Raw genomic sequence first — 16,919 nt, forward strand, 5'->3', positions numbered from 1 at the left:
TTATGCTACTCAGTCTATGGAAAAAGCGTATCGATAAAAACTTTTCTTATATCACATAGCGATATTGTCTAATATCAATTGTAAATATGCAGACATTCCATGCGGAAAATGTTGTTTTCGGCAACGAAAAATTAAGAAAATACTAACTTTAAAACTTATTGTTCAAATATAAACAACAATTGAGTCTAATTTAAATATACATTCAGAAGTTAGTTAGAATCTAAAGTTTATGTCCGTGTAAAATTTGAAGTGCTGTGTTTTTTCTTATATACATAAATAAACAAATGCTATTAGTTCTTATATCAATGCGATACTTTTAAAATATCATAGCGGTCTTTTTGTTATATCAATATTAGTACTTATTAGTATTAATATTAGACTGTTGTACCCATATTTTGACAATTTTACCTATTATGTCTGTTTTGTTCACGCATCGTTGTAAATATGACAGAATTTGATGAGACTGTCATACACGTGAGATGTTAAGCGCTATAAAACCAGGTTCAATCAACCATTTTCAAAATTTGAAAATGCCAGTACTGAGTCAGAAATATGACAGTTGTTATCCATTCTTTTGGTGTGTTTTATCATTTGATTTTACCATTTGATAAGGGACTTTCTGTTTTGATTTTCCTCGGAGTTCAGTATTTTTGTGATTTTACTTCTTAGTAGTATTGTATGTAAATAAGCAGTTTTAAGACCATTGCTTAAATTCAAATGGTTTTTGGTAACATCTTACAAATTTCTCAATTAGTTTTGGAAGCAAAACTAATCAAATAAGGGTTTAATAAACAATGACGTAATCAAATAGCTAAGTATCAAAATGAGTGTTCACATATATAACATTTAACAAATTTCATAATGAACGCACCGAAATAATATATATCCGATATGCTTGCAACGCATGCATGGAAGACTTTCTTTATTGATAGCAATACCATGAAACTAACTTGAGAAAAAGATGAATCATTCTGTCCTCGTTCAGATTGATTCGACAGAATCTGACCTGTACTTTTGAATCTCCTTTTTTATACAAATAAGACCGTTGGTTTTCCTGTTTGAATGGTTTAACACTAGTAATGCTTTTGTTCCTATATAGCGTGGTGTTCGTTGTGAGCCAAGGCTCCATGTTTAAGGCCCTACTTTGATCTATAATGGTTTACTTTAAACAAATTATTACTTTGATGGAAAGTTGTCTCACTCGAACTCATGCACCATCTTCTTATATCTATAAATCTTTAAAATTTCCCCTTATAAATAACTGCTTTCCTGTCCTCCAACTGAACGATCTAAATTTATAAATATAGAAAAGATATATACACATTTCTAACCTCAACAGACATTTACATCTTATCTATTTGTGTTCTAAACATTTTTTTTTGTACTCATTAAAGAAATGAATTTATAACAAGCGATACGGATTGTTATTTTGCACTATGAAATTTTCGCGTATTTATACGATCGGTTACTAGTCAAAAACGAAAGTCAAATCTCTGTGGCAATAATACATCGGAAGGCCCTAACGGTCATCGCGGTGTAAAAGAGCGTCCACGCGGCGCGCTGATTATTTTCATAGAGATATCGATTTACCAACGGGAAAAGTCTTTGATATACAAAAAGAACTGTTTTCCTTCTCAATATTTTTTTTCTATGTTAATAATAAATACATTTTCTGTATGACAAGATTTTTGATTCTCGTTGTATCTGAAGTTGTCCAATTTATAGTCTGAGGCTACTCAGTTGGTATCTTCAAAGTTCGCGACATCAGCATTTGTACATTTTAATTTGTTTGGATTATTTATTTTACCATTTGACTATTTATTGTAATTTGGAGCTGTACTGGAATGGATTGTTTGAATGAATGTTTCTTTTAAGTAATGATATTTTTTTCAATATTACCAAGGTTGATAGGCTATAGCAGTGTGATCAGTATATTAGAATCTAATAGGTCGGTAGACGTATTTGCAACCGCATTTAAATTCCGCCATTGCATCATCAATTCAAATAGAATTATAAAAAAGAAGATGTGGTATGATTGCCAATGAGACAACTGTCCACAAGAGACCAAAATAACACAGACATTATCAACTATAGGTCACCGTACGGCCTTCAACAATGAGCAAAGCCCATACCGCATAGTCAGCTATAAAAGGCCCCGATAAGACAATGTAAAATAATTCAAACGAGAAAACTAACGGCCTTATTTATATAAAGAAATGAACGAAAAACAAATATGTAACACATAAACAAACGACAACAACTGAATTACAGGCTCCTGACTTGGGACAGGCACATACATAAATAATGTGGCGGGGTTAAACATGTTAGTTAGTAGGTTAAACCATGTGATTGAAAACAATAGACTGAACAGGTTGTTAACACTTTCAACTATCAATAGGGTCAAGCAACATTTTTGAAATGATAAGTTCATGTAAGCGTTAATTTTGTTACAGTTACGAAATTTTAGTGATATTGATCCTAAAACATTAAACCGGTCATGATCTAAGATGGAAATTACACACCGGCCGTGTGTCGTGTTAAATGTCACCCTGTTTTAAGAAAATAGTCATTACTTTATACCGAGAAATCTGTATAACATTCGTCTGAAATTTCCCACAATGCAACTCGTTGATATAAGACAATATCGCTCGTTCATATAAGAAAAGTTTTTATCGAATCGCTTCTTCCATAGACTGCTACTGAGATATCGTGGTACCAAATCAGTGATGATGATACATGACTGAAATCATTCTGCATCAAATTGAACACACTATTACTACCCCTTTTTATATCTTTTAAAACCACAGTTTTAAACAGCAAAAGAAAATATTCTAAAAGTACTTTTAAAAGAGGAATATACACTTCAACATTGCAGTTTGCTGCTCTTTCTTTAAGTTTATACAGATGATATATATACAATCATAATTATGAATGTTGCTGCAACGATTTCATATGGCGGAAAACTGTAAAATCGACTATGATACTACATGAACTCTTGGTAAATCTAATTCATCTTACTTATTTAAAGATGGTAGGTGTTGGTTATATTTATCTTTTGCTTTTAATCTTGAAGAGACAACAATTTACAGATCATAAAGTTAGAGATCCGTATTACTTGAATCAAATGTGTGAAGTCTTCCCTCGTTAGTTTGTAATTAATTTGTCAAATCTTAGGATGTTATGTGTAATAAGAAATTCGCTATATTCGCGGCTTTATTGTGAAAATAATTGTGAGTTTTTAAATCTCGTTTCATATAATTATATCAATTTCAAGATTATATAAACTTCAACAAAATACGTCATTGTTTGTGGTGTCTTGTGTTGTTGTTAAAGGAAGATGACGGGTTACATGTTGTAATGCGCTATTATATTATTAGTTACACGTTTCTTTGGGCTGAGTGCTCTTGCGTTTGTTTGAAAGTAGTTGTATTCCACGTAGTGTTATCATTTAAGCGATATTATTTAGCATTGTCACATAAGTGGGAGGTTTGGCTAGCCATAAAACCCGCCATTCAAATGTCATGTACCAAGTGAGGAATAGGCCGTTCTATGTATGTTAGCGTTTGTTTGTGTTGAACTTCCGTATTCTGTTCTGTTTTCCCCTTATAGTTGATGTTTCCCTGGATTTGTTTTCTCTGAATCGATTCATGACTTTTTAATAGCAGTTTATACTACTGTTGCCTTTATATAATTCGGTTATATATTTTATATCGCTCTCTCTCTTATTGTATCGTCTAAGGTAATCATTGGATTTTTTTCTGATATGTGAGTATCAATTAGATATCACCGTCACATCAAAATAACAAAAGGTTCAACAGAATAACACTTATAGGTAATAATGTACATACAAAAAACGTACAGGTTACAGAGATAAACACTTAAAATTACACAGTTTAACACATGATTAACTAAGTTTGTTGACCGTTATGGCATATCTGTTTAACATGTGACGACAGATATGTTCTTTTTGTCGTAACTACGATCCTCTTTTCTCTTAATGTGGCATACCTAATTAGATTGTGATCGTGTTTGTACTTACACGAACTACTAGACGGACGCCACGTTTGGAACAGTATCTGCTCACTACACCGCATGAGATCCTTTCCGGTTTTTTGGTAGGGTTTATGTTGCTCAATCGTCAGTGCATCTGAGGCAGATAGTTGTTTTCCTTCCATCATATTAGAAACTCATCTGCAAGGAATATCGAACCTTTCAATTTGTTTTCTTAGTCTTATTTTGTGTACTGTTGATTGTCTGTTGATCTTTTTCGATTTAGCCATTACGTTTTTGTGTCTCTTCGTTTTTTTGCAAAGGTGTTGCAAGTTTAAATAGATCTTTATATTCTAAAATTGCAATAGTCTCTAAAAATGGTAATAAGGCGAAATGTTATCAACTGAAATTGGAAAAACTTTGAATAGTTAGATAAATTTAAAGATTTGATTGTTATTAAAGCACATGGTTTTCAGAATTTAACAGTTTTACCGTAATAATAACTTACAAATTTATGTGAAAACTTGAAAAATCTTTCATATATTTGAATACTTAAGTTTTACTATAGAACATTCACATAGACTGCCTTTTCAAAGATAATCCTTTACTCTATTCCAATCTTCAGAAAATGAACTGCTATTAAAGGTTTGTCTGGAAATTAATCAATTTATAAATTAGTGATAACGTAGAATAATTCATCACTTTTCAAACCCGCCTTATTGTGTATGTGCCTCTCCAAAGTATGGAGCCTGCAAATCAGTGGTTGTCGATTGTTGCTGAATGTCATATTTGTTTTTCGTTCATTACTGTGTACATTTTCCAGCCTGTTAATTTTCTCGTTTAGATTGTTTTACATTTGTCATTTCGGGGCCTTTTTATACTGACTACGTGGTATGGGTTCAAATCATTTTTGACGATCGTAAGATGGCCTATAGTTGTTAACTCTTCTGTCTCAGCTGGTCTCTTGTGTACAGTTGTCTCATTGACAACGTAAAACATCTTCTTATTTTTATACTTGAATGACGGACATGTTTGAATCAGTTAAATTAATCAAAAACGGAAGACAGTAATTTGAAAAGCAGAAACCAATTATCATCCTATTTATAGAAACCTCTGTGATCATAGATTGTTTACGGAAATGTCTGTAATAATAACAAATGTCATTTTCATTCCTCGTATATGTCATAAGACTTACTTAATTACATCAGATCTTTTTAACATAAAATAACAATGAATGATTTAATATTGATAGTCCTCATTATAGAATTATTGTTTATAGACGTGTCGTCCGTGGAATGGTCCTATAAGGTAATTTTATTTATAAATATTCATGTTAAATACAATTACAAACTATTGTTCATGTTAAAGTATATAAATACTTATATTTTCACAAGATTTGAAACACGTAAATCTTTACACTTTTAATTTTTAATTAGTTTATGCTATTCCTTTTTAGCTCACCTGTCCCGAAGGGACAAGTGAGCTTATGCCATCACTTGGCGTCCGTCGTCGTCCGTCGTCTGTCGTCCGTCGTCGTCTGTCGTCGTCTGTCGTCGTAAACTATTTCAAGAATCTTCTCCTCTGAAACTACTGGGCCAAATACTTTCAAACTTTAACTGAATGTTCCTTAGGGTATCTAATTAATAAATTGTATCCGAAGTTTTGATCTATCAACAAACATGGTCGCCATTGCTAAAAATAGAACATAGGGGTCAAATGCAGTTTTAGCTTATAACTCAAAAACCAAAGCATTTAGAGCAAATCTGACATGGGGTAATATTGTTTATCAGGTCAAGATCTATCTGCCCTGAAATTTTCAGATGAATCAGACAACCCGTTGTTGGGTTGCTACTCCTGAATTGGTAATTTTAAGGAAATTTTGCTGTTTTTGGTTATTATCTTGAATATTATTATAGATAGAGATAAACTGTAAACAGGAATAATGTTCAGCAAAGAAAGATTTACAAATAAGTCAACATGACGGAAATGGTCAGTTGACCCCTTTAGGAGTTATTGCCCTTTATAGTCAATTTTTAACCATTTTTCGTAAATCTTAGTAATCTTTTACAAAAATCTTCTCCTCTGAAACTACTGGGCCAAATACTTCCAAACTTTAACTGAATGTTCCTTAGGGTATCTAGTTTGTAAATTGTATCCGAAGTTATGATCTATCAACAAACATGGTCGCCATTGCTAAAAATAGAACATAGGGGTCAAATGCAGTTTTTGGCTTATAACTCAAAAACCAAAGCATTTAGAGCAAATCTGACGTTGGGTAATATTGTTTATCAGGTCAAGATCTATCTGCCCTGAAATTTTCAGATGAATCAGACAACCTGTTGTTGGGTTGCTGCCCCTGAATTGATAATTTTAAGAAAATTTTGCTGTTTTTGTTTATTATCTTGAATATAATTATAGATAGAAATAAACTGTAAACAGCAATAATGTTCAGCAAAGTAAGATCTTCAATTAAGTCAATATGACCAAAATTGTCAATTGACACCTTAAGGAGTTATTGCCCTTTAAAGACTTTTTTCACAATTTGTTCATCATGTTGACTTACTTTAAAAAATCTTCTCCTTTGAAACTGCTGTATCAATTTCAGCCAAACTTAGGCTAAATGAGTTTCAGAGTATCTAGTATAAATTTTATATTTTATTTCCTTGTATGTCAAGAAACATAGCTCCTACGGCTAAAATAGAACATAGGAGAAAATGATTATTTTTTTTTTGGCTTTTGAAGAAAATAGGACGATCCAAAAAACATTTAAATAAATTGAAAAGCCAAAATAATCATTGATGAGAGATTTAACCAAAAGAATTAAGGTGAACGATTCAGGCTCTTGAGAGCCTCTTGTTTTAAATACTGGCTAAATTTGTTTTCAGTACACAATGTTTTCAGTTTATTTTAGGAGATAAATGCTGTAATTCCTATAGATATCCTACCATTATAACATGTATAACACAATGACAACTTATATTTACTTATTATTTAAGCATAAAGTAGGTGCAGCAATAATTTCGAAATAATATCCTCCAATACATTATTGGATTCATATGCTCTCTTTTTTTAACATAAAACACAGGTGTGATTTCAAGTGCTCCTCCTACTTTATAAAGTACGAAGAAGATCTGCATGTTTTACCTTGTAACATAAAGGAATGAGTCCTTGACACACTTATCTCAAGGGTCATTTTGCTTAAGGTATCATAGACAATGAGGTCATTATCTTTTTAAATTAAGTTAGGACTACCAAGACGACGTCAGATTATTGTGTTATACTCACCACATACGAATATAAACCAAAGGGGAATGACCTTAACATGCTTTAAACTTGTCCTGTATATAGTTTATACATGAGATGATCTCTAGTTGTTTATCATTGGTATAGAGATAGTGTTGTTAATATTTGGTCATTTACACTTGAAGGCAAGGGGATTTTGAAATGTATCATTATTTTTTCTACAAAAGTTGTATATATGTAGCATACTAGGGATTCCTAATTTTCATCTAATTTCGAGGGCTACAGTTGGAGTTATCATAATACTAATTTTATTTTCAAATGGTTTATACCATTCTAACCATTCTATGGTTGAGATTATCTTGGATAAATGACAGCTATTCCCTTTTTAAATACTGGCTAAATTTGTTTACTTTTCAGTACACAATGTTTTCAGTTTATTTTAGGAGATAAATGTAGTAATTCCTATAGATATCCTACCATTATAACACAATGACAACTTATATTTGCTTATTATTTAAGCATAAAGTATGTGCAGCAATAATTTCGAAATAATATCTTCCAATACATTTTTGGATTCATATGCTCTCTTTTTAAACATAAAACACAGTTTTGATTTCAAGCGCTCCTCCTACTTTATAAAAGTACTAAGAAGATCTGCATGTTTTACCTTGTAACATAAAGGAATGAGTCCTTGACACACTTATCTCAAGGGTCATTGTGCTTAAGGTATCATAGACAATGGGGTCATTGTCTTTTAAAATTAAGTTGGGACTACCAAGACGACGTCAGACCATTGTGTTGTACTCACCGCATACGAATATAAACCAAAGGGGAATGACCTTAACATGCTTTAAACTTGTCCTGTATATAGTTTATACATGAGATGATCTCTAGTTGTTTATCATTGGTATAGAGATAGTGTAGTTAATATTTGGTCATTTACACTTGAAGGCAAGGGGATTTTGAAATGTATAATTATTTTTTCTACAAAAGTTGTATATATGTAGCATACTAGGGATTCCTAATTTTCATCTAATTTCGAGGGCTACAGTTGCTGTTATCATAATACATGTACATGTAATACTAATTTTATTTTCAAATGGTTTATACCATTCTATAGTTAAATGACAGCTAATAGGGAAAGTAGACTTGTCTTCTTCATTCATCCTAGACTCTGACTCAGACATTTCTGTGGCAATGGCCCGAGGTCGTAGATAATCGGTCCGGAGATAGATCTGTCGGGACTCTGTGTGAAAATTTGAAAATGCAATACGGCATTTGCATGCACAATTTCATTAAAAATCGATCGAAACTACACATTTATAAGAAGTTTGGAACGTTTACACCACATATACAAGATACAAATATATTACTATATCATATAATACCAGTCAGTCAATGGAAACTAACATTTGGAAAATTGAAATCCGTTGCGTATAAAATTCCTTAATATGTATCAACGAACAAACAGTAGGTGTTTCTTGTTTCTGCTATATGTAACGTAGCACGGTTAGTATTGAAAGACGTGTTTATAAATATTTCTTCTGACGCAATTATCCAAACCATTTGTTTAATGAAGTGAAATGAAAGTTGTAAGAACGGAATATACTAGTATAATATATGATTGATTGATTGATTGTTGGTTGCTTAACGTCCAGTGGCAAATATTTCATGCATATTCAGGACGAGAACACATTCACAATAAATACAATAGGTAGGTATTGTCACAATAGAGGCCATCTGGGATGATGGTTGGGGAAATTTGGACTGCCACTGGAAAATGAGGGTATATTGGATAGGGACAGAAATTTTGCCTTGCAACAGGCCACCTACGGACCACTCAAAGAGTTGTAGCAAGGATTCTTAACGTGCAAAGAGCGTGGCACTCTCTTTACACGAGGCATCAGATTTAACGTCCCAATTCTGACCGGACATGACTGCGAACTTGATACATACCGCACAGCCAAACGGACGCCCCACTTCGGCAAGCGTTTTACTGCCGGTCGGAAGAAGACCAAGTGACCATATTTATATACCCCAGTCACCCTTGGGGTTGTATAATGTATGAAAAAATGGAATAATTTAATGATGATGGATAATGTTATGATTAATACATTGCGTATCTATATTAGAGAGTTTAAGTTTGGATTTGGTTATTTAATTATACAAGGATCTACATGACCTAATGTGATAACGTGGTGTCATGTTAATTCTTATTCATTGCGCAATTAATGTTACGTATCTATATTCGCTCTCGTTCCGTTATCATTTCCTTCAAACTATATTTGTAAACAAAGTATACCGATGACACACACTAACGCAACACTATATTTTGGGGAGTAAAATTGGATTGAAATTTTGTACAATCTATGCCATTTTGGGGTTTAGATATCTGAATTAAAGGGCCGATCGGTCAACAGGAAATCCAATACGCTAAGTTTTTTTTTGATAAAGTAGTCAGCAGCTAATGTTCCGCTGCTAGAGAAATTTATATAAGGAAAGTGTAGCTTATAAATATCAATTAGTATAAAAAAAATTAATAAGACAACGTTCATGGATATGTCATGATCAGGTAGTTATAACTCTATTGTTTGCATTTAATATATATACATCTCTTAAGTATCTATAGTAAGGTTAATATTAGTATTATTCGATCACTGTTCCAAGTGCAAATGTTTATATTAGAACAGATTTGTTAATAATCAAAACAAATCCGATTTCCTATATTATATGCATGCTAATTGATAACAAGTTGTGTGGAATATAATATATACGTTAATGTAACATCAACTCAACCATGTATACTAGGGTCAATTTAATTTGAATATCATAGAGTCCAAACATTGCAAATTAAATTCTTGACAATAATTCATCTGATATCTTACAGAAAAACTGCTATACACCTATACATTGACTTTTAAGTCCGTTTTGATACGATAACGATTATATCATGTATTTGTAATGCTTCCAATAAAATTAGGAGTTTCTGTGTGTGTTACATTTTAACGTTGTGTCGTTTTTTTCTCTTATTTCGAGTGTGAATTCACATTACTATCAGACGTGTCACGGTACTTATCTATCCATAATTCATGTATTTGGTTTTGATGTTATATTTGTTATTCTCAAAGGATTTTGTCTAATGCTTAGTCCGTTTCTGTGTACATGTGTGTGTGTGTGTTGCATTTTAATGTTGTGTCGTTGTTCTCTTATATTTAATGCGTTTCCCTCAGTTTTAGTTTGTTACTCCGATTTTGTTTTTTGTCCATGGATTTATGAGTTTTGAACAGTGGTATGCTACTGTTGCCTTTATTTATTTACCAAAATACCATATTTCCTCAATTTTCAACAATTACTCCAAATTAGTCAAAATTTATAAAAATTTGACTGCAATGCTTGGGAATGAATTGAATACTCAGAAATACACCCAATCTGATGAGATTTGTACATACATAAAACGAGGCGAAACAAAGCAAGGGAGCATGCCTACACATTATGTTAACTCATAAGTCGAGATAAACTGACATTACCATTACAAAAAACAAACCAAACAACAAAAAAAAAACAACAAAAACAGATAGACGAGATATAAAATTCTAAAGACTGAGCAACACGAACACCACCAAAAACTGGATAATTTCAGTTAGTTTGGAATGGTTAGAAGATCTTGCTTCTCTGGGGAAATGCGTCTTTTTAATCTTTTTAATCCTCATAAATTACATTAATTAGACACATCCAGTAATTTCTCATTTTACAATTATGACGAATTAATAAATGTCACTTAGTTAGCATTTAGACATTACAAAATATAAAAAAACCATTAGTATATGGAAATTCTTTACTAACCTTATTTTTTTCGACAATAGATCTTGTATGTCACCTGAGCTTCTTCCAGTATTTGGAATTTGTTTCTCACTCTAAGATTGTACTTTTTTTTTTTATTATATCTACAATTTTGAGCTTGTTCATGTCGTATCTCTCATTCGTTTTTCTTTTTGCCTCATTATATCCTGCAGTTTGATTTTGATCTTTGATCTAACTAGGCAGTGCCCATTGTATACATCAATGCCCCATTTTGTTTTCGTTTGTTTCTTGTGCTGTCTGTAATTGTCCTTATTTTCCGAAGTCAAAAGAACAAATTAAATGTTGGCGCTACTATGGAACATATAGGCTTTTTGGCTTTCTTTAAGATTTTTCACCTTTTGTGTCATACCTGATTCCTCAGCAGTACACTAGTTTGAGTTTCTTCAGCCTTGACTGGTTTCTGTGACAAGTTCTTTTGTACAGAGCTGTGTTGTAAGCCAAATGTCAACCCTTCAATCCGATTGGACGGATTTTTTCTATGGTTAGTCCTTCCCTTAAATAATTGCATTATCAGACTTACTGATTGCATGTGTCCGGATTTCGTTCATGGTTTCTCCCATATAGCCTTTGACTTTCTATATTAATCACGTACAAGGCAGTGGGTTTATGAACCAAGAACTGGGTGTTTAGTTTACATGCACCAGGGTATACCCACCATCGGTGAGCCTAGCATTCCTTGCATTTATTTGCCCAACCTTCCAAGACCTTATGATTTTGACCGAGGTCTTAAGGTGACGTGTTTCCATCTTTCACAAAGGGGAGTATCCCATAATTGAGCCAAATAGGTCTTACTGAATGAGAGGCTGTAAATGGCAGGTAAATTTGCGCACGCGGCATAATAGAATAACCGAAATCTACAAGGAAAACTTTTACGTTTGAAGTTCAGTAAAGGGCGTATCTGTTCTATCATTTGATACCTGCTATTTACTTTTGTTCACACGTTGTTACGTCTAATAAGAAGACCATAGTAACGTTGACCTGTATATATGAATGGCAGTTGATGTTGGTTAAACGTCAACGAGACAGCCATCCAACAAAAAGAGGGAAAAAATCACTTCCGCATCTCCGTCAGACTGGCCTTAATCAGCTCGATAATAGATCACTCCTAATCGACAAGGAAGACATTGTATTACAATTAAACATGTGTTTAAATGTACACCTCATTTATAACTATCAATATAGTATTTCAATTAACAGTGTAAACTGTCAGTCGACGAAATCTTAGAACATCATTCATTTTATTTTTGTGGTGAAACAACATGTCAGAATTAATGAGTACATTCCAATAACTATGAGATGTGAGGGGGTTAAACTAAACTTTCCTGTGGGTATTTACCACAATGCTATCTTTAATTACATTTTTGATCAGCAATAAGTTAAAAATTAACTATAACCAATCATTCTTGATATAGCATTTACTTACGTGACATTGGTATTACAGAAGAACAAAACAATATAGAATAGCAATTTATAATATCGTATCATTGATTGGTGGCAGAGTGAGTTTGTCCAGACGATATTTGTTGTAAAAAGTTGAAAACAACATGTTAAATAATTTCAATGCGTCCGAAGCGCTTTTCTGGATCTACCTTCATCAGGAATGCTCAAAGCCATACATTTGAAATCCAAGTAACTTTCATTCATTATAAATATTAAAGGTCTTTATTATTGGAATGATGAATGAAATTTGAAGTTCTTAAGTGATTATCTTATTTGTCCAAGTCCTTCAGCCAGGATTGACATCAAAACAACATTGGTTGTTTTATTCAGTTTCTTTGATGTCCTTAAAAGTTATATATTTCAAACTATTAAAACATGATCAGTTGTGAGCACGGAACCTATATCATAATCATATATGGTGTTACTACCAATTTGTCAAAACCGCTGCTTCCAAACAATCAGACCTCGAGGGTTCTATCCATCCTCTAGTTTGCGCTTTTTTCAAGCTTAGTTTTGATTAATTTCGCAATAATGTATCTTAATATGATAGAATTAGGGTTAACTCCCCGTTATTCTTGAAAGATGTGCACATGGGGTTCATAGCATATTTGTTTTCGAACGCATAACAAATGCATATCTAAATTGAAAATATAAGATATTTAAGCTATTGTGTATAAAGACAAGAATATGACAGTTGCTTTCGAATTCGTTTTATCTTTTTGAGCTTTTCATGTTGCCATTTGATAAAAGACTTTCTGTTTTGGTTTTTTCTTCAAGTTCGGTATTTTTTGTTATTTTACTTTCAGCTAGACAAAAGATATATCTTTTAATATTTTTATTTCTTTTGTATATTGCTTCTTTTTGTAAAAAATGAAATATTAATAAGACCATAGATATAATGGTTATCATATATATGAGAAGACAAAGAATAAATGAACAAAACCAAACGAAACAGACAAGAAGAATTAATATATTTAGGTTTTACTGATTAAAAAGTTCTTCTGCAGATTGTAACTAACTTCGAGTGTATCGCAAAGTGCAATTTCATTACTTCGTACAAACAATTCAAATTTAAGAATACAAAATCAGGATTCACTATGGGACTGGCGTTAATTGATTAAAATGACAAAAACACTTCCTATGTAGAGTTGAGTCCTTGATGGCTTCAACGAACGACAAAATAAATAGAAGTTGTTTCCGTTTGTCAGATTTCCGCGGACTTAACAAGGTACCTCCATCAAGATACTGTATCAAATCTCTAACAAGCATGAAGACATATTATAACAGTGGTATTATTGGAATAATTTGGTTTTAAAGTACAACGTTTAGCAAAAGCTAGTAAAGGATCTATGATAATATATCATGATTTAATTGTAATGAAATTATCGTAAATAAATTTGTGCTAAAATGGAATCGATATTAATGTCATTTGAAGAGCTCTTACTAATAACGTGATTAGTTTATGTACAAAGTACTTCGCACGCGTAGTAACAGTGGTGTAAACCAACAAAAGTTATATGTATATTGATGTTCACTTTACCAATAATCATTTGACATTTCAAAAATGGCATCTGCTTCCTATTAATTATTTGAGGTGTATTATTGGAAGATAAGCTATTTTGTGTTCCTACATAAAAGTAGTAAAAGCACTTTTACATTATTATTTTGCAGGTTAAGTTTTATATTGTGAATTTTACATTAGGTGGAATAATGTCGTGCATTCCAAGTAAAAGCGACTCTAATCCACTTTCACATCAGATTCAAAATAATGTTTTGACAACTTTACTTGTTGTGATAGTTTTCACTGCAATAAAATCTTACTATGACAAAATTCGACGGGAAAAAGCACGTGTAGCAGTTTTTGTCATAGGAACAGGACCGGTTGGGGTAACAGCCGCGCTTGCAGCAGTACAGACAAAAAGAGTAACACAACTGGTTTTCTATGAACAAGAGGAACGAAATCAAGTGTATGATCGAAATTATCAGATCTGTTTTGACCGAAGGAGTACAAATATTCTTAAGAAACTACACGTGGATTTCGATAATATTGAAGGAATATGGGATGATCGATGTTTTTATACACGTGTTGGAAACTACATAGAGTATATATTTTCAGCTATAAAACGGAGTAACACTGAAACAAAGATCTACTTCAACAAAAAGGTACGTGTTTCTTTATACTTGTGATAAAATTGAGCCCCTTTTACTGAAGATGGATATGAACAATCCTTTTCATCGTAATATTTTGCAAGTGTTGACAGTTCAAAGGGCATTTAATGACAATGGCTAAACACATCATTGTATTACCGTCACGTCTGAGGTTGTAATTTGATTTTTTGTATACAGTCCTGTCAATCGTAGATGGAACTTTATGATTTAGCGATTTATATAAAACCTTTCGTATAAGAGCGACGTTACGTTTTATTAAAATTGAATTATTTTATAGTTGAAAAATGACTCATATAAGTTTATTTTTATATGTAGGCAGGTTTTTTTTTTACAAAGTATGCCTCGAAGAATGGGTATTGTTTTCCTAACGAAGACAAATGATTGTGTTCAGTTTCCAGTCATTCTTTGTTTCCTGTGCTTTTAGAGTCTCACAGGAAAAACACGTTTATGCACTACAGCTATTATTACAAAATGTTACAACAAAACAGTTAACCTTAAAAATTCATGTTTATGGATTGAAGGAAATTAGAACCAAAAAATCGACAAAATGTTTCTTTTTCATAAAACTCAGCTTGAATACAAATTTTATAAAGCAGATATTTTTACGATACATATTTAGATGCCATTGTTAAAAATAACGAGATGTTTTATGATTAAATACCATTGTTTATTTTATTAAAGCTCTCAGTTGAAAAACAATTAACGTTTCAATATGCCATTGCATCTACGTTTTAGTCTAACAGTGTACAGTGTACATCTATACTATTAAACGAGAAGACCTCATTTTGTGTGTCGCTTCTCTTCCTTCCACAATAAATCAATCATCATGCCTCTGTGTCCTATAGGTAACATGCATAGTCGCATTTGTCATCCATTCTTATGATTATTCAGATTGAGTTATTTTGGGAGAAAAACGACAAAAAAGGAGTCTGGATATGATTCCATCATCAGACTGCCTTTTAGTCATAGATATGATTTCCGGTTTGAAACATGCATAAATACAACCAATCGTAAGATAGATAACAAAAATGAAAAATAAATAAGCCAATCAGAGCGTTCTCTATATAATGGTGTTTAGATCGCAAGAACCACAACTATTATACCTCCTTATAGAGGACAATTATTTTTCGCTTTTGTCTACATGTAAACCACGATTATACTACTTTAATATATAGATACTCTCTGTATTCTGTGTACTGTTTTCTTTGAAATGTTTACTATTTAAGGGGTCATACAAGTTGCATATATATTAAAATAAGTAAAACATGCTCAACTTCATCTAAAACTACCTCGACCAAAAACTTTAACCTGAAGGGGGACAGACGGACGGACGGACGACCGAACGCATGGATGCACAGACTAGAAAACATAATGCCCATAGATGGGGCAAAACAAAATATTGTTGAAGGGACAAATAGTGATTTGGCCAAACTGAAATCAAGGTAGAGATTAGAGGGACGGAGGACCTTTTTAGGGGCGTCGGGATCGGATGTTTTTAAGCTCGGGATTTGGGGATTGATCCTTACGGGATCAGGGAATATATTTTTCGATTTCGGGATATGAATTTCTTTAAATTCTGCATCTCGGGATTTCATGGTTATAAGCCCGGGATTTTGGGATCAGGGTCCCTCCGACCACCCCTTAGCCTTAGTCGGTCCTAGTTATTTATACATGATTCATATCCTACCAATGGCATGTTAATAAGGCTCTTAAAATAAAAAGCACTGATGGGTTGTCCTAGAAGCATATTTTGTAAGACTCATAATGGTCTATATACAAGCAGTTACATTTATTACATGTTTGCAACGGTGCAAATTTTTAATTTGTTTTAACGAAGCATTGTAGCAAAGGAGAAGAATAATTGTGGTCTGAGGCCAGAAACACGAAAATGAACTGAATTTAACAGAAAGGAAACAAATATCGGACTTGGAAAAAGGGAGAGGGCTTTTGGTACCTTTTATGAAATTCTTCATACATAATATCTTTAACAAAAATCATCCTACAACAGTTCACAAGCTGTATGCCCGCGATTTCGCGGGTGTGCTCTAGTGTATATAAATTGTGACCCTTTTCATCTGAACGTACAGAGTAATATAATAATTAACAGACTAACGCGAAATTAATTTCTCAATATCTGCTTAAGTTTACATTATATTGGTTTCATTTGTGTTTGACAAATACGAAAGACTTTTTTCTCTGGATTATATTTCCGCTGA

At 32.6% G+C, this 16,919-nt stretch overlaps 1 protein-coding gene across 1 annotated transcript in view; it reads left to right on the forward strand.

The window, feature by feature from the left end:
• Nucleotides 1-5,193: 5,193 nt before the first annotated feature.
• LOC143080706 (uncharacterized) overlaps nt 5,194-16,919 on the forward strand; it is a 100,041-nt gene continuing 88,315 nt past the window's right edge. The window contains exons 1-2 of the mRNA XM_076256699.1: nt 5,194-5,298; nt 14,206-14,697. Of these exons, the coding sequence (XP_076112814.1) occupies nt 5,221-5,298; nt 14,206-14,697 (570 nt within the window). The 5' untranslated portion in view covers nt 5,194-5,220. The remainder of the gene's footprint in view (nt 5,299-14,205; nt 14,698-16,919) is intronic.

This window comes from Mytilus galloprovincialis, chromosome 6 (genome assembly GCF_965363235.1).
Source record: "Mytilus galloprovincialis chromosome 6, xbMytGall1.hap1.1, whole genome shotgun sequence".
Taxonomy (NCBI): Eukaryota; Metazoa; Mollusca; class Bivalvia; order Mytilida; family Mytilidae; genus Mytilus; species Mytilus galloprovincialis.